The 27713-nt window shown below is 36.8% G+C and overlaps 2 protein-coding genes across 4 annotated transcripts; one reads left to right on the forward strand and one right to left on the reverse strand.

Annotated features, from left to right (window-relative positions):
- The first annotated feature begins 481 nt into the window (after positions 1-481).
- LOC137387164 (transmembrane protein 43-like) lies at positions 482-18759 on the forward strand. Of its 2 annotated transcripts, XM_068073488.1 has the most exons (14): positions 482-651; positions 7412-7461; positions 9147-9302; positions 10209-10343; positions 11554-11645; positions 11731-11786; positions 12390-12459; positions 12806-12876; positions 13271-13331; positions 13453-13459; positions 14007-14078; positions 16346-16450; positions 17773-17887; positions 18053-18759. In XM_068073488.1, the coding sequence occupies exons 2-14, from the start codon at positions 7447-7449 to the stop codon at positions 18259-18261; spliced, it is 1164 nt and encodes a 387-aa protein (XP_067929589.1). In that variant the 5' UTR covers positions 482-651; positions 7412-7446; the 3' UTR covers positions 18262-18759. The 2 variants fall into 2 exon arrangements, with proteins under 2 accessions (XP_067929589.1, XP_067929588.1); XM_068073487.1 differs by lacking the exon at positions 13453-13459 and having other exon boundaries at positions 13271-13392.
- Positions 18760-18769: 10 nt separating this feature from the next.
- Positions 18770-27570, reverse strand: LOC137387165 (uncharacterized). 2 transcript variants are annotated; one of them, XM_068073490.1, is made up of 4 exons: positions 27431-27570; positions 22084-22594; positions 20488-20677; positions 18770-19186 (listed from the first exon to the last, which is right to left on the reverse strand). In XM_068073490.1, the coding sequence occupies exons 2-4, from the start codon at positions 22548-22550 to the stop codon at positions 19076-19078; spliced, it is 768 nt and encodes a 255-aa protein (XP_067929591.1). In that variant the 5' UTR covers positions 22551-22594; positions 27431-27570; the 3' UTR covers positions 18770-19075. The 2 variants fall into 2 exon arrangements, with proteins under 2 accessions (XP_067929591.1, XP_067929590.1); XM_068073489.1 differs by lacking the exon at positions 27431-27570 and adding an exon at positions 27160-27278.
- Positions 27571-27713: the final 143 nt, after the last annotated feature.

Genomic DNA, 27713 nt, shown 5'->3' on the forward strand with positions numbered 1-27713 from the left:
ACAATTTATCAAGTTGCAAAAACACTATACAGTGGCAATCACGCAGTTATCAACAAAACACAGTAATAATCATTATCGTAGCAACAATAATATATAAGTATAGTTCAAATATGCGCAAACTAAATTCAGCTTGCACCTAACTGGTAAACCGAGCTTTGCAAAGTGGTGGTGCCACTATGTTTTGAATAACTCGACCGTAACACTAGTCGAAATTCAATGTTAAGTACATCGTTCATTGTTTAGCCCTCGTACTTGCTTTATCAATTGAGCTATAAAATTTTCCTTCTAACGGAATGCCGATATAATCAAGGTTGATGTCGCCGACATCAACTATATATGGAACCCACAACTAGGTCGGATTTAGTGTTCAATTTTTCACGAACGGCTAACAAACCAAAAGTTCATCGCTAATGAAAACAACGAATCTACGGTACGTTTTCACACACGTGTATCTATTTTGTATTAGCAATGTTTTGCGAAGAATTAGTCATGCTTATGAAAATATGTTATAAGGATTTTGATGCGAATCTAGCTTTATTTGTGGATTGAATGTAAGACGTTTCGTTTATTAGCTTTCAAAAGATAGAGTTAGTCAAAAACACTAAACTGGGGGACTATTTTTTGATCTAGCAAAGTATATACTCAGGAACGGTAGGTTGTATTTTGTAATCTTTTGATGTTAATTTGTATGAGTAAACTAAACAAATGGTTGACAATAACATTGTGGTACATGCCCAGGTAATTGACTTCTTCAAGGCTTTTGACAAAGTGCCTCACAATTTGCTAATAAAAAATTACTTGAATCGAATATCGGCACTAACATAGTCAAATGGATAGCAAACTTTTTATGCAACAGGAGTCAGCTAGTGGTGGTGGAGGAGGCTACGTCTAATTTTTTGAATATTACATCGAGATTTTCCCAGGCCGTCTCTTTTTTTGGTGTATATTGATAACATTTCAGAAATTCTCAAAGCATCATCTATTAGGCTTTTTGCCGACGATGCATTGGTGTATCGCCCTGTAGAAACTCAGACTGAAAAACAAGTTTTTCAGCAATACCTTGTTTCACTGGAACAGTGGGCTGACAGAGAAACAATGTTTTTAATACGGATAAATGTCAGGTGGTCAGGCCTGCCAACCCAAGAGTGGGGCACTGCTTGAGATTTGGTTTTGGGGCAATTGATGTATTAATGATAGTACAGTCAAACATGGATAACTCGAACTTCAAGGGACCGAGCAAAAGTGTTCGAATTATCAGAGCGTTCAAGTTATCAGAGCACTGTCACAAGTCCATATATTTACTTATTTATTAGTAGATACATGTACATATACAAACTATAATATAAATCAAAAGCACAAATGGCTTGTTTCAAATTAAATTCTTCTAATGTAAAGTTTAAAACGTTTTCATGAAAAAGTATAGAGATTTTTCTATCACTTAAGATTGGTTTGTTGTTTGAGGTGATGTTATTGCCAGGACGTTTTTCAGATTGACATTGGCAAAACTTGATCGTTGTTGAAATGCTCAAAAGAAAAGACATTTTTTTCTTTTGGGGTTTTACCCACGATCAATTTTGCCGTTTTTTCTTGAAGTTTATGCAGATTACCTTACTTTACCTGGGATTCGTTAAGAGCAACACTCCGAGGCAGTTCAATTAGAAGTTTAACGAGGTTTTACGGTACATTCTATATCACTCACGCTTTTTTAATAGATACTTATTGAATGTACACACGTATTCTGTGTTTAGGTCAAACGATGAATAGTTTTTTGTAGCTCAGACAACGTATACGTTTAATTACAACATTTTTTAAGACGTTTTAAACATTCAACATTCCGACGTTGATTCAACACGGAATCAACGTCGGAAAACTATTCATCACGGGCTAGCCGGGTCACGCACTCAAGGATTTTCGCCACGCACATACAAAACAACATGCGATTTTTGTTTTGTATGTGCGTGGCGCAAATCCTTGCGCGCGTGACCCGGCTAACCCGTGCTATTCATCGTATTGCAGTATAAATCAAATTTCACCAAACTTTTAGAAAAGTCGTTGACAAAAATATTTTGCCGATGGTGGTAATAACGACGCTTATGAATTACGAAAGGATGAAGTTTACCTCTATGGCTTTGAATAAAGTGATTTTCTAAAGCGATAGCAACCGTTTCGGTAGCCGTTGGGCAAAAAAACAGTTCGAATTAACAGTGTTGAGTTCGAGTTATCTATAGCAATTTATCATTACGTGGGAACGGACCAAAGGAAATGTTCGAATTAACCATGTGTTCGAGCTATCCGTGGACGAGTTATCCATGTTTGACTGTATATATAAAATTGTGAAAATTCGGGCAAAAATATCACGCATTTCTCACTCATTTTCACTTTTTCATGGGTGTGATTGCGTGAGTCTCACGCCCAATGCGTGGGAGTTGGCAGGCCTGCAGGTGGTTCACTTTGCCAAGCGGTGTAGTAACAGTGATTTTACGTATTACTTTAACAGTAAGCAACTAGATACTGTGACACATTTTAAATATTTAGTGGTAAATATTGCTAAGGATTTTAACTGGAACCTGCGCATAAACTCAATAACTGTCAGGGCGCCCCAAAGCCTTGGTATGATTAAGCATGTTTTGTACGGTGCCCCCAGAGAATTGAAAAGGGTTGCATACCTCACATTGGTTAGGCCAATAATGGAATATGCCAGTGAGGTATAGGACCTATATTTAATGAGACAGATAACACTTTTGGAAAATGTGCGGAGGAAAGCAATTCATTTTATTTCAGGGATCAAGGGTACACTAAGTGTATCGGAGGCGCGCAAAATTCTCAATATCGAACTCTTAGCACATAGACGAAAAAATGCTCGCATGTATTTAATGTTACAGTTTTTATCTGAGGGTAGTCACAGTTCGATTATCAACAGTTTTGAACACATACAAGATTTTATTAACAATCATGAAACCAGACAAGCAACAGGCCGGGCACCCCTGGCACTATCCACAAACCAAACATTTCATCACCAAAGCTTTGCACCCCGAATTTCACGTAACTTGCGTGGCTATGATTAAGCGTTTTTTTATGAAGCCCCATCGAATTGATGGCCTTCTTTTACCCGGCCTCGGGGTCTAAAGGCTCTATTTAGACCTAGAAACAAGGCTTGTATTAGTAGAGCAAAAAGATCGAATTTATTTGGCCTAAGTTATTGAACGGCTTCTAGTACCTTAATATTATAGCTTCTGTTAGTATTTTTCGATATATTAAGTATGATGTTTTATTTGTGTTAAGCGTTTTTATTTTTGTTATGCGCTCAAGCATTAGGCCCCTATGTATATTTTCTAGGTAGTCAGATTTCTTACCTTACCAGTTCGATTGGCAAGCTAGCAGTGAGTTCCATCAGAACATCATTGCCAAGAGTACATATGACCTTGACAAATCATGCTGCTGTCTTATTACTATGCTTGCACACAAGTAAATGTTATCTTAATCGTAATTCTAGCTTCAATTTGTGGAACCTGCCATGTTGCTCATTTTTAGGCTTCAAGTAAAATAAATTCCTAGCGCAGAGAAGAAACTATTACTCTCACATTTTTGCACTCTTAGCTTGATATCTTGCTATGAAACCAACTCAGAGCACAGAACCCTACGCTTTTCACAATACAATTTTGTGGATCCAACAATAAAACTCCTTATACTCTGTTGAAACCAGATCGTTCTATTCTACTGAGACTAATAAAGTGTGCTGATTCTAGTGCGTCTCATGGTGCAACTTGCTGTCGCCAACAGGAGGCGGCTGACACCAATTCTCTAACTTCGTTTGAGCTGTAGGTGACACTTCTTGTAATACATCCTGTTGACCCTAACAAGAAGAACCTCAAATCCTTGCAAGAACAATATCTTTATCTGTCTGTAACTAACAAGAAATACTAAAGTACATGCATTTGAATATGCTCAAGAGTTTACCAGTTTTTCTCTATACAAAAATGTTTTTCGTTATAACTTACTGTGCAAGTGTCTTTCAAGAGCAAGACAAAAACTGTTTGACATTTGCCATGGCTGTTTTGTCTTAAATATTGTTGCTGCATGACAACTTGAACGTTCTGATTTGATTATTGGCATTTCATTTCAAGATAGCCTTTGAACTATGTGTATTAACACACTTCTTTAAGGTTCTTGTGATACTTGATGTTTGTTGATTAAATAAGGTTTATCTGGTATACTATATCGAACCATTGGGAAATGCCCCTGCTCTAGAACTCAGTAGTCATCCAAAAACGGATGGTTCATACAATCATACGATTTTAAAAAATGTCCTCAAATCCATTCAACCCCATTGGCCAAAGCTACTGAAACTTTTTTGTCTCTGACCTATATTATCACCGCATCTCTATTCTTGCTCACCATCCCACTTGTTCTCTTCCTACAACCACCAAGTATTACTCTTTTTGTAAATGCTCTCTCTGTTAACCACTTCCTGCATCTACTCCAGTATCTGGACATCGTCAGCTTTCATACCAAGCCCCAGAAGTAGGGAATCAGCTGCCTGCTGGCATCTAGGCTGATCTAATCGCTGATCACAAATGCTAATCTATTTGGTACTGTCTTGAAGCGCGCCTGCTGTCAATGCTGGAGTAGTCTGTGCATCGTTGGGCTGTCTTTTTCTTTTGAATAGCAGTGATTTTTATCCACGTGAGCGCTCACTGTCTATCCACTGGATTCTGCACCTTGATGGCCAAGCCACTGTGCACATAGAACCTTCATTAATAGTTTATTTACGGTTTGTTTCTCACAATTGTCTTGATAAGAACATAAAATTTTATTGAAGTCAGAATAGTAAATCTGCTATTTCATGCCATAGTACGCATCTGCAAAGACAATGCAGACAAAACAACTACTAGTTTGTAGTTGATACATTAAACCAACACCAATGTACCCATCTTAGACTGCACTTGTAATAGACATCTTAAATGGTTCTCTGTAATGACAAGTTGTCAACCTCCTGTAATATTAGGTTTCATCTACCAAGATCATATCCTTGAAGAAGATTGTTAGTACTGAATAAAAACTGGTAATATGAGCTTGAGAAACTATTGGGTGACTTAGACTTGGTTGCTATAAAATGCATTATGAGTGGACAGTATACTGGTGCTACTCATAACCACGTTAATATATACTGTACTAGGCGAATGCCCGGCGTCACCATTAATAAAATAATTACCCAATGAATTTGAGTAACTTAACCCGGTAAGCTGGTAGTCTAATTAATAGACTATATTTATAGCTGTATTTAAAACCAGGTTAATAATTTTTATATTAAACATAATGATCAACCGTGTTAGTAATAACCAATAGAAATCTCCCCAGCCCTTTAAGCGTGACATCCTCACATTATTAATCGTTACGGTCAGTTGGACACGTAGTGTATTGGATTAGCTCGTCGGTCTGTGAATCTGGAGGTTCTGATTTCAAATCCGGTACGAAGTGGATTTTTCATTCCTAAAATGGTATCGCTATGAATAAATCGACAAACGATAAACACTGAGATTTATATTCCGTAAACCCTTTTAATTGAATGCTACCTCTATTTGACCGCCACTTCTATTTGACCGCCACTTCTATTTGACCGCCACCTCTATTTGACCGCCACCTCTATTTGATCGCCACCTCTATTTGACCGCCACCTTTATTTGACCGCCACCTCTATTTGACTGCCACCTCTAATTGACCGTCACCTCTATTTGATCGCCACCTCTATTTGATCGCCACCTCTATTTTATCGCCACTATAGGAGGAGGGTTAAAAAATAGAGCCCCACCCTTTAATTGATTGCCACCTCCATTTAACTGCCACTTTAAAATTATTTGATCTTGACAAACCCATAATAGCAAGTTATCAGTAAAAGGGTGTCTACACAATTGGACTAATAATGACTCGGTTACATCAATAATAACTAATTACTTCGTTGTTTCTGTTCATATCGATTTTCTTGCAGATTTCGTGCATCGAAAAGAATTGATGTTGCTCGGCCTGGAAGAGAGTGCAAAGTATAGGCAGCATTCGCTTCACCCGTGAAAAAGTTAAATTTATTTTCACAAATTTCTGACGAGCTATTTGAAAAATACAACGCTAGCCTCTATTTGAACACCACCTCTATTTGGTAGCCACTACAAGGGAAAGGTCGAAAAATAGAGTGCTATGACTTTCAAATGGAGCTTTTACATTATAAAGATTTTCACCAACCTATGTATAAAAATGTGTCCTTAAGACAATCTCAATTCAATTATTTAAAAACAGCACTATGAAGCTGTGGATGTCAAAATGACAATGTAAAATCTCAAAGGGCTTGCTATTACATTTTAATTTTATTATATGAGCTGCGCTAATCTCCCATTTTATTTTCTTTACATCAACTAGTTGTCAAAAACTAAGAAACAGTATGATGTATAAAAACCTAAAACTAATATAAACATCCAAAGCAACATATAATTAACGTCCTGATGATAAAAATAAAATAATTAGCAGAAACAATAGCAATAAAATACATTGTAGGTTGTTAGTGTGATTCCAGTAACGTAAGTTATGGGTTGATGGTCACCTGTACAGAGGATACGACAAATAGCACTGAGATTTATTTAACGTAGATCTGTGTAAGGTGTTACATGATTTTGTAGAAGGAAAAGTTTAAAGTTAAGAATTTTCACCAAAACATGCTTATGAAGGTTTGGTCGGTTTTCACTTGTTTCAACTTAATAGCTCAGAAGGTATATATGACTGAGTATTTGCGAGAAAAATTCGAGGTTTGCCAAGTCATGGTATATGGCTATAGCAAACACTCTTACTGCCTCTGAACTCAGTCCTCTTCCGGTCATTGATCTGAAGAAGAGGTAATCTTGGTTAAATACGGCCCAAATTGGTATCACATATGTAATCGTTTTGTGATAGCTATCTTTCTCGTAAAATGACTCGCACCGACCATAAGATCTTTCCCGAGTTTATTGATCCTCGAATGAGAACTACCTAGATTCTAAGCGGTAACATTGCAAGTAGTAGGACTGCACTTTCTTAATTTGTTTGTGGGGTGAACATGAGAGGGCAAGCAAGAATAGTGTTCACAACGTAGAAACAGCTCATCATGACTTGGAACATTTCAGGCTATCAACTATCAGTGGTATTTGTCTCCCTCCACTACCTAACTAAGGGGAACATTTCAGACTATCAACTATCAGTGGTAATTGTCTCCCTCCACTACCTAACTAAGGGGAACATTTTAGACTATCAACTATCAGTGGTATTTGTCTCCCTCCACTACTTAACTAAGGGGAACATTTCAGACTATCAACTATCAGTGGTAATTGTCTCCCTCCACTACCTAAGGTTTTGTTTTACACTAGTCATTTGACTTATTTCCTGTTTGTAGGCATCTGATAGAAGACTTAGCTTCTATATCTCGTTATGTACAGGCAAATGGTAAGTCTCCTCACACTTGGGGTCTAGAGGCTATGGTTAGATAACTGATTTGATGTGTACTTATTGTCTTGTATTACAGATAACTTTATGCTGTGAACAATTAGAGTAGTAATCTTTCAAACTTACCATAGTTACCAAGTTACCATAGTTACAAAGTTACCATAGTTACCAAGTTGCTGAAGTGAAATTGTTAGCTTCATTATGATGAGCTGTCACATTGTTAGTCTCATGATAGGAGTTGTTTTTCCTTGTGTATCAGAACAAAACACAAACTTAATGTGTCTAAATTGCTTTTCTATTTAAAATCAGATCACCTGTTTGAGTCAAATGATATCTAACAAATCAGATCCCAAATCACTCATTAGTATTTGAAAGTATTTGAGGAATTACTGAATACAGAAACATCTAAGAAATAATGCAGAAGTTCTACATATAGGGGTTACCACAAGTTTCCTTTTTTGTTTTTGACTGTTGATTGAACAATAATGTTATATATTGTACTGCATACAAGTAACAGTAATAAGTAGATTGCCTAGGAATTTTTTTCTTTTCTTGCATTGTGTTCATGGATTGGTATTATGTGGTTTGACACAGGAATAACAGTAACCAAAACAGAAAAATATTAAAAATAAACAGAATTATTGCTTTGGCAAGGATAAAATATTTCAAACTCTTATTGTATGACTCACTTGCTATTACATGTCAGAAATACAAGTTTTAAAAATGCTGATTCAAATAGAGAACTTCCCCTCAGATATGCTATGAAGTGGCTTTTACTAAAAACTTATTCTATCGGAGGGACAAACAATGAGAGCACAACTCTGAGAGCAAGCTTAGCTATCATTTATCCTTATTTTATTTTGTTAATTGTAGGAATTATATCATATATACTGTGATTCCAGCCTTTGTGATTGAGTAACTTTAAAATCATTATAGTAGTGTGATAATTTATAGTTCATTATTATATGATGATTATGTATATTCTGAGAATACTTAGTATTACTGGCTTTTATTACCAAATCAAAGTATCTAGAAATATTATTGTAGAAAAAAGCAGGGATGTCCTAACTAGCTAAAACTACGGTCATCAAATGGTTGAATTTCGAGGCGCAAATTTGCTACTATTACTATTCGCCATCTTGTAGTTGATTTTTCTTACTAACTCGTCTGTTGCTTGAATGTATCACTGGCAGAGCGCGGTAACTAACTTTAGGCTGGGCATTCTTTTTACCTGCATCATATTACTCAAGCTGCTTCTGGTAACTTCACAAGGGCTGAGCTGCTTAGTATAACATACTTTCATTTGTTAACTGATGAACTATCCTCTAAAAGATCTCTTTGCAGAATGCCTGTTAACTATTTAATTTGTTTATTAATTTTAGATTCTAAATTACTTATTTTTTTCAATTTAACTTACTCGAATCACTACCAAGGAATTTGGAGCATTTTTATCACTATCGATTGTGACACAGCTCTGCACGTTGCACATGTATCATGCTCTGTAGTTTTATCATTTCATCATTCCTCATCTTGGCCATAGTCAATCAAAAAGGTGTTGACTGTAGTGCCTTATCATTGTTTGAACTTTGCTCAGCACCGCTGTAGTTGTGTACACAGATGATAGGACTAGTAGCTAGTGAAAGGTTATCAGGGTTTGAAGGCTGCTACATTGTTCCATATTGCAGTATCCAGACGCACCAGGAATGCATAACACCGGTGGAAGATATACTCACGTGGAGAGGGCTTCAACCTTCTGCGAAAGGGTCAGAGGTAGCCTCTGTGCCATGCTTGTAGGCATGGTGCTCGTACCTGCTGCGGTCGTGCTCTTAGGTTATAATGAGGTCAGTTCTGCTATAACCTCTGTTAGGCTCTTACTATACGTCTCACTAAAGCTTATCATGATGTCATACCTCAGCTTTCTTGTGACACAAGTCAGCAGTTCCTGTTACCAATGTTTGCTGATTTTTCGCTTTTCTGGAACCAGAATTCCTGCTTGTGTAAATTGTTGTACATCAATTGATTAAATGAACCATGTCTTTGTTTATATGTAATAGTTAATTATCTCCCCCTGGGTTTGCTTATACGTAATAGTTAATTATCTCCTCCTTGTCTTTGATTATACGTAATATTAATTATCTCCCCTTTCGGTATTTGTATTTTATTTGTTAGGCGCTAGTTTTGTGAAAGAGAAGGCAACTCACGCATTTGTAGCTTCTGTGCTAAGCTCTGAAGAAAAAAACACATTTTGCTTGATTTTGAAGAAAGCAGTATTTTATTTTTTTTAAAGAAAATTTTTATATCGTCTTCATTCTCAGACGCAATAACATGGTTTCTTCCAAGCATATGTGCTCACTTTCTGATCTCTCTGATAGTGTCTATTTATTCCTAAGCTCGTTGTCAAGTCTTTCTGATGGTGTCTCTTTGTGTCTGCGCTAGATGATATTGTAAATAACTAAAACTGTGCTACTAGTTTTTAATTTGTTAATATGCATTATCTTAATTTGTTTTCTGAGAAATATTTGCATTGCAACAGTGTACAATCATATTTTTCATCGCTAACGGCAGTAATAAAGTAGTAAATAAAAGGTAAATCTAATATTTTCAATCGTTTTGATGGTTTTTTTAAGTCGGCAGATTTCGCGCAGTGTGCCAGCCATGTGAGAGAAATTTATAGGTAAGTATAGAAATTGCTGTGTAGCAAAATACAGGGTAGCTTCTGGTCCTTATTAGACAGATGTGTTTGCTAGGGTCGGGCTGTGAATACTTCCAAGGCCTTAGATGAAGGATTGGCATCTGTGATTGAGTTGAGATCTAGTCAGGTTGTTGAACCACAGCTGAACGGTAGACTGGTTCACTTGACAGACTGGATCCACTGTGATGGGGTGAGTTTACATGCCCTTTTTGCCACTTGATGCTCAGGAGTCGTCTACTCAAGGTCAGTTTAGTGGTTTTGTCTGAAAATGCTCTATTTGTGGCTGAGGAAAGACTATCACACAGTTTGATTAAGTTTTAGTGAATTTCATGCGGGTTGAATATCACATGTAATTGGTGACTATCTGAAACAAGTTGGAAAGAAATTTTGGGTTGCAATGGAAACCTTGGATTACTCACTATTCTCTGACCGCTAGTTCTCTGCACGACTGGCAGCACACTAGACAGCGGTATATGTATTTAAATGTATTTTAGTTTGACTTGCCACTCCGAATCCACATATCTCACTTGTCACTCTGTATCCACTTGTCACACTGTATCCACTTGTCTCACTTGTCACACTGTATCCACTTGTCTCACTTGTCACTCTATATCCACTTGTCTCACTTGTCACTCTATATCCACTTGTCACACTGTATCCACTTGTCTCACTTGTCACTCTATATCCACTTGTCACACTGTATCCACTTGCCTCACTTGTCACTCTGTATTCACTTGTCTCACTTGTCACTCTGTATTCACTTGTCACACTGTATCCACTTGTCTCACTTGTCACTCTATATCCACTTGTCACACTGTATCCACTTGCCTCACTTGTCACACTGTATCCACTTGTCTCCCTTGACACTCTGTATCCACTTGTCTCACTTGTCACTCTGTATTCACTTGTCTCACTTGTCACTCTATATCCACTTGTCACACTGTATCCACTTGTCTCACTTGTCACTCTATATCCACTTGTCACACTGTATCCACTTGTCTCCCTTGACACTCTGTATCCACTTGTCTCACTTATCACTCTGTATCCACTTGTCACTCGATATCCACTTGTCTCACTTGTCAATCTATATCCACTCGTCACCCTGTATCCACTTGTCTCACTTGTCACTCTGTATCCACTTGTCAGTCTATATCCACTCGTCACACTGTATCCACTTGTCTCACTTGTCACTCTGTATCCACTTGTTTCACTTGTCACCCTATATCCACTCGTCACGCTGTATCTACTTGTCTCACTTGTCACTCTGTATCCACTTGTCTCACTTGTCACTCTGTATCCACTTGTCACTCGATATCCACTTGTCTCACTTATCACTCTCTATCCACTTGTCTCACTTGCCGTTCCGTATCCACTTGTTTCACTCATTATCCTTTCTCTAGATTCTGAACGACGCAACATTTGGGGTAGCAGTTGGAGCCGTCTCCTTAAAAAGGACTGTCGAAATGTACCAGTGGGTGGAGACTGTGGACAGGTAGGTGTGTCTAATTTAGTAAATGAATAATAGAAGTTAAACCCAATAATTGTAGACTTGTTCATGTTTATTTTCTGCATTACAGACATGAGAGAGAGTTGGACAATGGCGATAAGGAGGTCACTAAGACATATAGCTATGGTATGTTTTACTTTTTATTTCTGTTGGAATGTTTGGAGAATTTTGATATTAATTATCTAGAATGGACCCGGGTACCGTGTCATAGGTATTGTCATCCTCTTGTCATGCTATTTAGTTATAACACCTATTTGAAGTACAGCATCTGGTGAATGAAGACATGAATGGCATCTGTCAGGCCAAGACCCAAATCTGCTCCATATTTGTTAGCAATCATCTCTTTTAGTCATTGTCTCTTACAGCTAATTTTACTATTTCACACTCCTTTGGACTCCTATTCTCTCCTGTTAGTTACCCCTGTTTTGGGAGCTGGTGCTTACATAGCATTCTCTGTACACTTTGTACTTTTTACTTATGAGCTAGGATGGAGGAGTCATGGCAATCTACTTATTTGAGTAGAAGATTTAGGTCTTAATGTTTTAGTCCCTAGAAATGGCCTTTTCTGCTTCTTCAACTCTCACTCGGTTGGTCGCAGATCGAGTGCTTTTATCTGCGTTTCTTCAATTCATTGCTCAAGCTGGATCAAATGTGGATTAAACAATTAATCCCTAAAGTGCCTATAAACCTAGTCTAAATATTTGACCTTCATTGAACTTCTTTATACAGACACAGTGTGGAGGAAGGAACTGGTGAGAAGCTCAGGCTTTGACAGTCCATATATGCATAAAAACCCAGAGTGAGTACGTAACTGCTTATCCTGTATGTTTCCTGGAGATTTCATCAACGCTATCATCTATAGATACAGTAGCTTCATGCCTGACCTGTACACTTTAACTAGCTATTTTTTAGATTTGTCTTCTCTTTTTGCATAGTTTTCTGATCACCATCTGTAAAATTCATCAGTTTCTAGGACATTTTAACAACAGTGTCAAGTTTATACATCAAGGGTTATGACATTGGCTCATACTAGACCCAAAGTCATTAAAAAACAAAATCTATTGAGAAGTTGGCACAAAATACGTCTCAAACTTACATTATGCATGAGCGTTAAATATCCAGTTAAATTTTGTCCCATGTTGCAGTTCACTGCCGTTCCAGTCCGAGAAGTTTAGTGCAGATAGAGTTACCCTGGGAGCTTTTTCTCTATCCAATAGTAAGTTACATATTAATTAAAATGGAAAAGAGGCTAATATTCATATCGAGTGTTTACTAGCATGACGTACAGTAGCGTTATTATCTCTGTCGCTGAGCTGTGAGTTAGCATTGCTGCAACATCCTTAGGTGCAGTAGTATGTATTGTACAATCATGTTAGTAATATTAGTACAGCAGTCAAACATGCTGTACGCTGCACTGACAAGAACTGAAACAATGTGAGCAGTTCAGCTTTTTTGCAAAACCAATAAATTTCTGTTTATATTCTTTTTTAGTTAAATGTTATGTATTCTATTTTCTTATTGTTTTAAGAAACAGTCAACCGGTAAAATAATTCAATCTGTTCTACCATGCTGTAAAGTATATAAATGTTCATGTTATGCTCGCGTTGTAGAGCTTGTGGAAGGGGTGAATGAATACACAGATCTAAGGCCAACTGTCATTCCAGAGAATCTGCCAGACATCAAACTTCATGATAAATACTTCTACAACTCATTTAACCCCCAGAATCCTCAGGTTCCTCATTTCTATTCTTTGCCAGTCACTTTAGACATTACATTTTGACAATCAGATTAGGTCATATGTAGATGTTGTTTCATCTTGATGCCAGTTTCATCTCTCAGCGCTACTCTCCTTAGGCTTGTTTGTGTTTTCTGCGAGTGACACATGCCACCCTGTCATATGGCACATGCCACCTGGCACACACCAGACCAGCATGTCATCTGAGGCTTGTCATTGGGGCTAATGTCACATCACAGATATCATCTAGTACATGTCATCTGGCACATGTCATCTGGTACATGTCACCTGACACGTATCATTTGGCACATGTCACCTAACACATGCCATCTGACACATCACTTGCCACCTGACACATGCAATTCAGTGTCACCTGTTCAAATGTCGCCTTGCAGATTTCATCTGGCTAATGATACCTGACATTCGTCATCTGGCATGTGCCTTTTAACAATTGTCATCTAGTACATGTCACCTGACTCTTGCCATCTGACACATGCCAGTTAATTCTGACACATGACAGTTTAGCTACTGGCATCTTGCCTTAGTGTCAGTTTATTGTACTACAGACCAGTGTCATGCGTTTTAGCTTATTATTTCCTTCTTCATTCTAGGTTGGAGATGTTAGAGTGAGTTTCTCATATGCAGGTCTTTGTAAAGACAGCCGACTGGGTCCTGTTCAGAAGGTCAGTAGAGGTTTATTATAGTGCGCGTGTAGACTAATGCATGCATCGATTCCAGGGCGTTGGTCTCTACTTACCCATTATTATAAAAATGTGTCACATGTGGTCTCAATCTTGCTAGATATTCATCATCAGTTTTAAAAATGGTTTGGCACATAAATGTTCATTTGTAAACCTAATAACCTTTTTGGATCGTGTAAACCCTTTTCAGAGCTGTCTATTAGGCGCTGTAGGTTAGTAGGAATACTTGGTGTTTGATGTCATGTCCCGACTACTGCGCTAAAAGCTATTCTACTTCCCCTGCCTACCTTTATTTGTTACTGAGTAGTACTTAGTTACTGGTGTGTTCTCTCCTAACCAGTTTGTCGACTGGTTAGAAACAGCGGTGGCGAGGTAAAGCAATCACTTTGGTCACCGCTGGTGCCAGATTCTTTTTTATTTACACAGCAAGGTGCTATTTTACAATGGTTGATGTTTTCCTATTGTGACATATTTTTTGTAGTGGAGTATGTAGCAGGGATACATAAACTCACAAGTAAAACTTGCTCTCACTTGTCACTTGCTCTCACTTGTCACCTGCCAGTTTATTAACACTAGTGTGCTGGCAGTCCCATGCGTCAGGAGAGGTCATCCTGTGTGTAATCAGTACGTACACAATCATTCCAGACTGCAGCAAGGTGGTCGGATGGGGCAGTCACTCGTGTGCCTGGCTAAAAGCCGAATAACTGAGTTGGATTCTAGTCTGATACATTTTTTTCCCGAACGATTTTATCGTCGCTTTGGGTGGATGGATAGACATGGCTATTATTATAGTAAAGACAAAGATTTACCAAACAAAATTCTAGCTTAACGACTCTGGCGCCATCCAGTTAGTTCTTCAATTGCTGTTGGTAAGGCTGACAACATTGGCTTCTGTTTACAGAATAAGGTTAGCATATAGTCAAATCAGCTTGCCTCGTACATTGACATGGGCAGATAACTCTTTTTCTACTAACTGGAGCTCATATTTAAAAACTATCTAAAGCTCAGCTGCATCTTACTTACTGGGGATTTATACTCTCTCTACTATCTGCTAGCCACAGTGTTTCCTAACGGGAATTGTCCGATTCGATGGTTTAGACCATATTCCATTGGCCAATTTTTTCTCTCAAACTGACGAGTAGGAAATTCCTAGAATAGACTAGCTTAAGGAAATCTGGTTACACTTTGCTCCCTGCGACAACAAAAGGAAAATGTCAAGAGCGTGTGCTTCCAAATGTTTACTATTAGTGCATGTACATAGTAAAAATAATAGGAAAATGATGCAATTATATAACTATTGTACTACTATTATACTACTGTTATACAACTATTGTACTACTGTTATACTATTGTTGCACTACTGTTGTACCACTGTTATACTATTGTTGCACTACTGTTGTACCACTGTTATACTATTGTTGCACTACTGTTGTACCACTGTTATACTATTGTTGCACTACTGTTGTACCACTGTTATACTATTGTTGCACTACTGTTGTACCACTGTTATACTGTTGTTGCACTACTGTTGTACCACTGTTATACTACTGTTGTACTACTGTTATACTACTGTTGTATACTACTGTTGTATACAACTATTGTACTACTATCATATTATTATTAGACTTTAGTAACTAGCGTACCTGTGACCTTTACGGTAAGTAGATAGCTTGTTGTATCGTGGTAGAAGTTTTTTCATGTGCTGCCTTTAGCATAGCTGGTTAGAGAGTGAGGGTCCAAAAAAGAGCAGGTTTTCTCATATATAGGTTATACAGCATACGAAAGATATTGTAATTTAGCTGTTATCAAAGATAAAAACCCAGCTACTATGCATAATGGCACCTTAATAAAATCAATAAGAGATTGTATGAAATTTCAGGCATCTAGAAACCCCATAAGGTGTGTAGTGGTTGCAGACAATGAGTGACTGTTCTGTTAGCCAAGTTAAATATATATAAGTAGTTATTTTGGGTTGTCCTTTCACAACAGCCGTGGTTGTTTACAAGATGCCAGAGCTGAGAGGCAGGTAATACATGGTACTCCATTTAATATCTGTCTACTAAGAGGGTCGATAGGAAACAGATTACGGGTTGGAGTCACATTAGTCATGACAGTTTAAGTCATAACACAAGTTTGTGTATTTGTAATGTTTTCTCTTTCTGTTTCTAATTCGCTACCATTTATACAGTTGTATATGCCTCTTGCAACAGCTTAGCCTGCGTCAACTGTATATTTCATTTGCACTTTAGGTGTCGGTTATGGCTATGCAACAAGATTTCACACTCACAGGCTACCAGACACAGGCTGGCCGTGTTATAGAGATGCTAACTCTCGGTAAAAATCTGCATTGGTTCGTGGAGTTATTTCCCATTGAAAACTCATATTTATGCGGTGTGCGTGTGTGGTTTGCATACCAAGTCTGTCATTTGTGTGGTTTGCATGTACGCTGGGTGTGGCCCATTCTTACGCTGAGTTTGACCTGTCTGCAGTGATATCCCCTTTCTTTTTAGCAGTTGTTTCAGAACCACCAGTGGAATAGGTATATTTGTGAAATAAAAACTTGATTCCTTTGAAGTATGAGCCATACTTTTAACACTTTAGGAAACTTAAAGTTCACAATTAGACGTACATGTACGTACATGTACCTGTAAGTACATGTACGTGCATGTACCTGTAAGTACATGTACGTACCCTTCTACATGCAGCATACTTGTATATTACATTGTATATACTCTACTGAAACCTCTGAAAGATTAACGAGAACTGGGGCAAGAATCAATGATGCAAAGTCATGACTAAATATTCCTGAGCCAATTGTCGCCGGGATAGCAAAATGATTAACAGCGCTTATTGGCGGATATATGTAGAAAAAGGAAGAGGCTAGTAAAACTGACATCAACCAGCTTGTTGCTAGGAGACTTTCATATCAATAGACTTTGCCCTCTGCATTCATGCCTTTGTGATGATACTGACAGTGTACTGATATCATATCTAAATAAAGGTCACCGCCGACTGAGAGAATCTCCTGGTGTCACATATTGACAATAAAATAACCATTTGAGTTTCCTAATTTTATTTAATAAATATAATTTATGTTTGAAATCCGCTTACTTGTTTTGAAATAAATGTTATTGAAAAGTTAGTAGAGGATATAGTTTAAGGTCTTTGAATACGTGCGATACAGCGAAGCCATGATATAAAAGGAATTACTGTACGCTGTATGTTTGTTGTATTGCCTGTCTTTGATTTTTCCTGGTTTGATAGTGATTCTTGGTTTGGCTTGTTAGCGTCAGTCAGTCGATATGTAAGAATGTGCTTTTGGCTTGTGGTACATGTTTATTGATGCCTTTTGGTTAGTTTTATTGTTAGTAGTCCTTAAATTTAGAGTCTCAGACTATTGGAAATGGTAGTTATAAGGTTAGTGTAGTTGTCTGCTCTTATTATTTGGAATAAAAATTGAGGACCACACACAAAGTGTCAATAAGCTTACGGGCTCTTAGAAGCTAGTTACTCATCATGGCTTTCTAAAATGACTGTGTCTCTTTTATTACTCTCTGCTACCAAGATGACTGATCGTTTCACTCATGGTGAATAAACTACAATCTAAGTAGTTTCAGCACAGATCTGTTTGTGTTTTAGCCTTTTTCATAGCCTTATATCGTTGTTTATATAGGAGATGATACAGAGAGCCCACTCAGAGAACATCATGCTCACCTGGCTGCTTAGGTGCCTGGGCACATTCGTCATGTTTCTTGGCTTCACCTGCCTCACAAGCATACTGAGGAGTCTGGGTAAGTTCTACTAATATCGTTAGGAAGGAAGTCATCATGTGCTGAGGATTGTGGGTAGGGGTTAGGTACTTCCATGAAATATTACTAAATGTGCTTTATTTTCACCATTGTTGTTTATGAGATCTTTTTGCCTTGCTTGGCATCACATGAATCATTCAATTGCAGTTTCCTTCCTGCCGATAGCGAGGGATTTAGTTGGACTCTCTGTTACCATGTTTAACATCTTCACCTCCATGAGTGTCTCTCTTCTCACAATAGCCCTCAGCTGGATATTCTATCGGCCAGTTTTCGCATTGGCTATTACTGCACTTTCCGCTGCCTTTATCTTATTGCCTAGTCGTCAGCAGCGTTACACTCGCCATCATTACCCATAATCCTCTGTTCAAATCTCAGAAATGATTTATGAATATAACGTCATTTTTATAGCTTCAAAAGCTACGTTTCTGATAAATAACAGATGATATATTATTTTTAATGCATGTGTCTTAATTTCACTTTTACTTGTAGCTAGTTTGACAATGTTTCAGACTATTATATGAAACTCATTTGTTTAGTTTTGTTGATTCGTCTTCTCCTTAAAGTGACTTAAGAAAAGTTAACAGTCGTGTTTAACGGAGCTTGTAATATCCATTTATTTGAGGTTTTTGACATGTTACTAGTAAACCCACTGTTGAATATTTGTTTTGAAGATTGCATTTTATACTCGTTCAAACTTTTGATACCAAACTGTTATGATACATTTTATATCTCGACTGTCTGCTGTTGTATGATACTGTTTCCTAGCTTAATCTACCGGTTGTAAAAATCTAATATAATTTATTGTTTTTAAACAATACCAAGTTTTTTTTGAGCAAATGCACAGGTAATTTCTAATCACTGCACAAATACATATCACAAAAAGCATAGCCTGGAAGAGCTAATGGACTTAACTACATACCGCATAGCACGAGATCATAAGAATTATTTGGGCTGAGCTATATACACTTCCGTAAGAGAATTTGTAGCTCTGGAAGGCACTTGGCAATGCATAGTTCAACAAATACGTTCAAATCTGTCTTAGTTACCTATGATGACAACTGGCATGGCGCATAAGACAAAACATATAATATATAAGAACAGCTACACATATAGCCTTGACCCAATAGTCCTGTTTCATTTTGTTTTAGGGTGTGTGTGATTGGCTTCTCGTTATTTCAGTGTGTGGCTCCAGTTAATTGGTGTATATCTTAGCGCTTCATTCTCAAATGTTTGCTCTTGTCTGAGTCTCTCAGCTTGTCTTGCCCATCCTTTTTCCATTAACTAAAACACACTGACAGACTTCAGAATGCATATATACATAACTATGTTTGCCCAAACTTTAGCCAGATACTCTGCGGTTGTAAACCAATATTTTTACTGGTAAAACTAGGAAAAATCTGTTCATGTATGCAATGGTTTCATAAATAAATCAGTGAAAATGCTTTTAGTTTCTTTGCAACTTAAAAAGTAATGCTATTATATTTTATAGGCTGGTACAGATGGACAATACAATATAGAGTATATATGTAGCATGGGCAGAGTTCAGATGTAATCTAATATATATATATATATAATTTAATCCTTCAATAAGCGGTGGTTTTTTATCTCAACTCATCACCTCAGATCAAATCACTGTTTGGCCCGATCTCCTTCAAATCAAGTTTGGCTATTCTTCAATAAGATTTGAAATTTTTGTATCGACTCTTATCGGATTATTTAGGTATATCGCTCTTCATAACCATCATTCTAATAACTCAGCAACTTTACTGACGCAATTTGTTAAATCTTTTTAAGTATTTGTATATAATTTAAAAAGATTTTAAGGATGCCAGCTGTGTGCAGGTAAAGTTGTAATTATTGAGTTAATTATTTATTTTATTACTGTTTTTTTTGTAAATTATCGAAATTCACAACGCTGTCTGGTTAGTTAGATTGTAAAAGTTGGATAACTAAAATGCTCCTAAAATAAATAAATACTGTATGCTCTTGAAATCTTCATTATCTCTTTTTTTAAATCCTAAAATCCTTAATATAAAATTTTTAAGGATTGTCATCAATTAGTAGAGTTGATGACGATCTACTCATAACATGACATTGCTGTGTACCCACCTAGTTGCGACATCAGACCGAAAACTGAGTTCACTAGGCAAGAAGTATTTTGTGACCTTGACATAACATGTTTCATTTTAACCTTCCTGGTTCATTGCACAGACACAGACTGCTGAACAATTCCTAGACATGACCCTTAAACACATAACACGACTAAAGCTTTGCTGGAAAGATAAATATGGCTTTTTATTGTTAGCTGAAAATCTAGATGTAATATGATATGAACTTTTATTCATTTTTTTGTTTTAAAATGTTAGTCATGTTAAATCTATTAACTATACTTTTTTATATTTACATGTATGGCAACATAGAAGTTGAGCTAACTTTTGTCACTTCAAGGTTGAGTTAAAACAATTTATAAGGAATTGTCCGCATTTGTTCATACAGTGTTGCATGAGTAGACAACTCAATTTAGATCATACAGACAGTAGCAACAAGCGGTTACTTTTGTTGATTTATAAACATTGACTTACAGACTTGTTATCATCCCTATATTGCATAAGATATATAGTTTTATTTTTGTGGTCTATGGAGTCTTGCATCATGCAGTCATTGTCATAGGCTATAGAGACTTGACTCTCTTTGGAACCCTCCTGCCAACCCCGTCTCTTGTCTGCCCAAAAATCACTCATCTGCTGCTTCAGGGTGTCTCGTGTCCTTTTTCTAAAACAAATAGAAAATCTTAGGAGGTTTTGAAAGGTTGTGTGAACACATGTAGAATTTTATGTCAGGATTTACGAAGCTTTGAGATTGAACATTTTCATAAAGTTTCCTGTCTTGAAAAATGGTTGTCAACACCATTTGTAAATTGTAGAAATTGCCAACCTTAAAAAAATGTTTTAAAATGTATTTTACTTTATATGTTAGAAGCAGTTATGAATATGTTGCCTTCCTTGCTAAGCAAGAAAATAATTTGCAACATGATAAGCAACATTTTAAAGAATTTTTATCAGAAATGCTTTGATATCATTTTGTAACTTCGTATTCATAGCCATCCAGCACCTTTGGTTTATGATGAAAAGACGCTCAAAAAAATTCAAGATCAAATGGATCCGATGCCATTTTTTACTTTTTGCTCAAATAAGTCAATTTAAACAGTCAGCATGCCGGCTTTGCTCTCTAAACTGCAGACTATGTTTTGCTTAGTTTATCATGATATGGTCATTTCTAAATAGTTCACTGCTACTTATATAACAGAAATATTATTAACAACTAATACTCCCAAAGTTTGTCGAGTTACAAGCATATATTTTATTTTAATCCTTTTTCAAACTACAAAATATTCTACAACTAATCCAGAATAAAGTTCATTACAATTTAACCAATTTGGATCAAGTATTTGGAGAGTTACGAGGTCGAGGTCGTGTCATAATTAATAGTGTTCAAACTAATGATGTCGCTGATTGAATTACTCAAAGTTGCTGTCAAATTTTGACTTACAATATTTTAGAGAGTTGATTAAACTGTCAAGCAATAATCATGAAGTTTAATTTTCACCAAAATATTATCTAAATCAAGTTCAACTGTCTGAGAATCTCAAAGTAACATCCACTCAACGTAGATGAAAACTACGGAGTGCCTTGCTGCCGACAATTCACTCTGGCATCGTTATTAGCAGAATAAGCTGCTAACCAGTTGTTTGCACAAATGGGTCGGCATGGACTACAATCTTTGTTTACGCGTGTTTGGCGTCTTCCTCTTTCTGAAAAGGAGCTATTTTGACATACAAAACCAGTATCATGTTTGAAAAAGTTGAATATAAAATCAATAGCGGTCTGTGAATGTCTCAGTACCCCCAAGTTATTTGAACAAGTAAACCTTTGTGTATCTTTGATTGAGTACTAGTTAGGGCAGCTCCGCATTTGTTGGGCTCAAAGTTGTCTTCTCATTAATCACTTCAACGAAAAGACTTCTAATTTAAGCCCAAACATAAACATCATAGGCTTGGTTTTTGCTTCCAATGAGCTCTCAATAATATACACCGATTTTATATAGTAACATTGTTATTTGATTGAGTAGACCTCTTAAATAAACAAAAAGGTAAAAGCAAAAAGCTAGATCTTTGTTACCTATATGCTTCCTTTTCCGCCGGAGAACCATAGAAAGCTTTAGACCAAGTTCCATGATACCGATACCACTCTCTCTGCTGCATGACATTACGCCTCTTTTCATTGTGCCAGTGTGGTTCAATAGTCTCTAGGCTGGTGGTGAGCCGCTGGGGCGGAGGTGGCTGCAAAGGATTGACTCTTGGAGGAACCCTAGTACCAGTTTGCCTTTCAGTGACAAAGGGAGGATAAACCTCATAGCCTGGTGCATTTCGATACTGTGTATGCGCACCGTAATCCGCACTAGTGACAAATGTTTTTGAGCTTTTCGCAGGAGCTGACTTGTTTCTAGATATGTTTGTGGAGTCAATGAGTTTTGCCACAGTAGGAGACTTGTCATGTCTGACTGTTGAGAGTGCTGCCATGTGTATTGGCGTACTAGGTGGTGCGATCTTGGGCAGCGATGTTCCAATCACTGCTCCGGTGCTCATCTTCTGAGCAGGCTGTGGCAATGCTACTTTACAGAATCCACAATCTGAAAAAAGAACGGAGATGTTTTACACACAAACACATATAACATATCACAACGTACCTAGAGAGTTGTTTTACAAGAATTCAACACTGTATTATGAATTCATTGTGCAATTTATCAAGCTCGATTCATATGTCGTTCTCAACACAGCGCAAGAGACAGAAGCAGTGTCTTCACGATCAGAAATGCTCTTGGATTCATATGAGCAGTTAGCAGCGTCACATGTAGATTTTTTTACCTTTTTGTGCACAAGCTTTTCTTGTTTATACAGTTCACATGCCTGGTCATCCATACCACTTAACAACAAGCAAACTATTAAATTATTATTCTCTGTGGCTAGACCAGCATCACTGCAGTCATGATAGTAGTCAAGTCAGTAGTCAATATGCTGACAGACATGATTAGTATGCTGACAGACATGATCAGTATGGTAACAGCCATGATCAGTATGGTAACAGACATGATCAGTATGCTGACAGACATGATCAGTATGGTAACAGACATGATCAGTATGCTGACAGACATGATCAGTATGGTAACAGCCATGATCAGTATGTTGACAGACATGATCAGTATGGTAACAGACATGGTCAGTATGGTGACAGACATGATCAGTATGGTAACAGACATGATCAGTATGGTGACAGACATGATCAGTATGGTAACAGTCATGATCAGTATGGTGACAGACATGATCAGTATGGTAACAGCCATGATCAGTATGTTGACAGACATGATCAGTATGGTAACAGACATGATCAGTATGGTGACAGACATGATCAGTATGGTAACAGACATGATCAGTATGGTGACAGACATGATCAGTATGCTGGCAGACACTTTAGTTTTGAGCTGCATGGAAGTTTTTGTCGGAGAACTTTTATAGAAGACTTGTCGAATAATGAGACAGCTTATTGTGAATGTTTGTAAAAAGATCTGTAAAGCAGAGCTGAGCAGGTCCAATTTTATCTTTTCACAAGCGCACGAATTACTTCATGAAATACTATGAGTCGTGAAGCACGACAGCTGTGGTCCATTGTCTAGTAAGACGTAGAGCTAACAAACATTATAAAAATAAGTTGTCAAGGCGGTTGCTAGCACTTGCTAGCATCTGCTCTCAATGTCGCTAGCCCCATGCTAGATACATTTGTACAATCCATCACTTCATTCAAATAAAAACCAATATTTGCATAAATGCTGATCAAAGAAATTCTGTTTTGATACGCTTGTGTGTTTAGCCATGCCACAAAGTGCATGACATTTTCACCATTCGTATCAATCAGTGGAAATATTACACATACTTAGCTAATTGCCTGCCACAGTACGCTTATTGCCTTGAGGTGAAGTGAAGCTGAGTTGAAGCAAACTTGTCATTTATTTTTTATTTGTTTTGGAAATGCTTTATGACTGCAAAGCAAGACGAAACATTTTCTGTAGGTAGAACACGCAGTAGATATCAAGGTTGTCTGCAGAGAATTGCATGCAAAAAAGCAATTATCTTATTATATGAAATTAATTTATTATTATTATCAATTAATTATTATATTGCAAGCAATTATTTTAAAAATATTATCGCTGGCTCTTTTAACAACGTTCCACCTAATATCCATTCTCGTTACAGAGAAATGTAATTTTAATGTTTTATGACAAACTATTTATTTGATTTGATTGGTTGACTGTTCCCCATTTTCGTGTTTCTTGTACGGCATAATTTAGAAAATATATCTATATGAAATGAAATTATTGCCAATATAGTATGAGGAAAAACATATATCAATTCTTTTATTGTAACTCTAAAGCTTAGCTTGACGAAATCCAGTTTTTTAATAAGACGAGGTCAAATGTAATAATTCAATAGATAAGTTTTTTTCTTTTGTCTTTGCGTTACGCGTCTACCACAGACATCGATGTTCATTCTGTATAGATAGTACAACCTGTTTTTAAAGTTTTCACAGACAATAAAACTCCAGTATGAAGCCAATGTTCACCATTACATGAGACTACATTATGAAATTTAGCAGACATGGCTGGAGTCGATAGGTTATAATGCTCTATTAAAAGGCCTGTTATGGATTTAATACAATTAATTCATGCATAAGAAACTTACCGATGTCTGTTGAAGGTTTTAATTAAATAACTTTGACAGTGAATGAAATGAGCGTGTCATTGCTGCCAATTCTATTCATTACCTGGCAGCAACCTCTACGCTGTCTAGGCCAATCAGTTTTGATGGCAGTGAAGCAGGGCAGGAAATTGTCACAGTCAAACTTACTGATGTAGAGTTTTGTCTCTTGTTGGGTATTACATATAGGACATATAGGGTATATTGAGTATGTTACATATAGCAATACCTAACAAGAGACAGATTTCACATCAGTACGTTTGACTGTACTGATGCGTGTGTATATACATGTATATATACATGCATATACATGTATATATATGCATATATATACTGTATATATACTGTATATATACTATACATATATACTGTATGTATATTGTATATACATGTATATATATTGTATATATATACATTTACATATATACCCACTGTATATATATTGTATTTATATTGTATATACATACTGTATATATATTGTATATATATTGTATATGCATATATATAGTATACATATGCATATATATAGTATATATGCAGTTATTTTAGTGTTAGTGAATCCTAAGAGAAGCTAGACGATTCAATGTTTTTCAATGTGAAGCATAATGGCCTTTTATCAATTTTACTGAACTCTAAAGCTCCAGTCCTTTTAGCGGCTAAATTTAAAATATATGTAGAAAGTATTAAAAATAAACTAATAAACAATAAACTGGTAGTAGAGTTGCCTCCTCTGAACTATGTGATTAATAAAGGACTATTAAATTAAACAAACAATCAATAATTAGCAAAAATATAAAAAGAAAAGGTTGGCTCTGCTGTCCTAGTATGGGATTTGAACAGCTATCAGTGAGCAACCAATTAAAGCCGCATTGAAAGAATGAATTTTAATGACGTGTTTGTTCCTGTTTGAGAGGAAATCGATTGCAGGAAGTAAAGAGTGCTGTTACCAATATTAGCAGTAATAAATACATAGCCGTAAGATGCGTTCACTTTGAACCTCTATGCAGGGCATCAAGCTTACATTACCATAGTGGTTGTACTTGAGACAGTAATCGATGATCACAATTTAATTTCTGGTAAATTTCCTCTTGACACCAATTATAATTGGAGTCACCATAAAACTGCCCAGTCAATGTACACAGAAATAATCCCAATTAAAACTCTTCAAAACAGTTTAAATAAAGCTGTGATTGACTATGTGAGATGAAACGAAATGTGTTATTTGTTGACCCATTGACCTGCTAACACCAATATGACAACCTCCATACAGCGCTTTCTAGTACAGCATTTACATTTTAAGTGGATGAAACCTTTCCCGAATGATTTTAGAGGAGCTACAAAAACATTTTTAAAACTTCCTATAGGAGAAGACTGAGTCTTGTACGTATGAGTTTTTCTGACTTCTTCCTAAAACCATGCTGAGCTACGTTGTCATAAATAAAGCATGCTCAAGTTGTGTTTGAATATTCTAGAAAACTAGAGTGATCACAAAGTACAGCTCTAACTACAGTACAAATATGTACAGTACTTGATCCTCTGTATTTATTTTATGAGTTTAATCCTGAACACATTTGCTCTATGTTTTGGATGTTATTGAGTACGATGACAAACGAAAACGATTCACCACAGCTATACAGCTGACAGGACAACCAATGATTCAAGGCATACTGTTATCTTAGTCCAGAGATCTATCTTAGAAAATATGTGGTTAATAGGCTATCAATAGTTTAAAAGCATTATCAAAATTGTTTGAGTAACAGAGTGTTTAGTCGAAATGATCTACCCGTAATCTTAATGTTTACATTCGTTGAGCTTTATCACATCATTTTAAAAGAAAGCCTGTTCCTGAATTTGCATTTTTGAAGCGTTAAAAATTTTTTTATTATTTTAATGAAACCATCTTTACAGCAAGAACACCTCAAATCCGCCATGTCTACAGCTGACTTTGTGTTGGAAAGCATCGCAAGCTTAAAATTACTAACTGACCCTCTGTTACTACTAGCTGACCCTCTGTTACTACTAACTGACCCTCTGTTACTACGCATTTGAGTTGCCAAACCAATTTTTTCACCATCAAATCTTTGTCAAATCCCTTTCACTCTTTTCAGTTAGAAATTACTTGGAGCTATTTCAACAGCACACATCTACAGAGAGTAGATGTCACCTTCGTGTGTCTGTTACACGTCTCAAGTTGACCTTTTGGTTGAAAATAACTTGAAAGTTCCATTTTACTGTATTTAATAACTTTGAACAACTTGACGACTTATTTGACAACAAACTCCTCAAAGCACGAGGAATCTTTGTTACATGCTTTATAATTTCGTATTTCTCTCAAAAAAGTACATCTAATATAACGCTTCTGCCATCTTAGACAAGATGTCAGAATCACCATATCGTTAAAATCTGATTAGTCCAAAGTACGCTGACCATCGACAGCCCATCTTACCTGGTAGGTGAAATCCAGGTAGCTCTGGCATCGTGATGCTGTCTCACTTTTCACTAGTGGACTTACACTTACACTACACTAGTGGAGCCTTCGCTCTATATGAGTCTATAGGAATGTCTTATCACTAATGACTTTCCATGGCCGTGAGCACAGAATAATTAGACGACTATTCGACGCATAGACCGATTATGTCAAGATAAACAAACAGAGCTTGCTGCTCAAGACTTAAGATAATCAGTCACAAAAGACTGAATACGGCTAGAGCACTTACCTTGTGTCTATCAGCGATCGGGTCAGTTTATTGTGGAAACATGAACGAGAGATGCCTATCGCTATGCGCCTGCACACGTCGCCTTCAGTCAACCCTAAAACCCAGCTCGTCGATGTTTGTTGCTATGCAACTGTCCAAACGCTGCACAATGACTACAGTTGCAATTCTAAGTGCCCGCATCGACACATGAACACTGCTCTGATATTTGATCAGGTTTTGTACACGCGCCTCTGTCCGTGTCAACTCGGGTGTGAAGTATGCTGTGTTACTGATTAGCTCTCAT

This window comes from Watersipora subatra, chromosome 2 (assembly GCF_963576615.1).
Source record: "Watersipora subatra chromosome 2, tzWatSuba1.1, whole genome shotgun sequence".
In the NCBI taxonomy this organism is placed as follows: Eukaryota; Metazoa; Bryozoa; class Gymnolaemata; order Cheilostomatida; family Watersiporidae; genus Watersipora; species Watersipora subatra.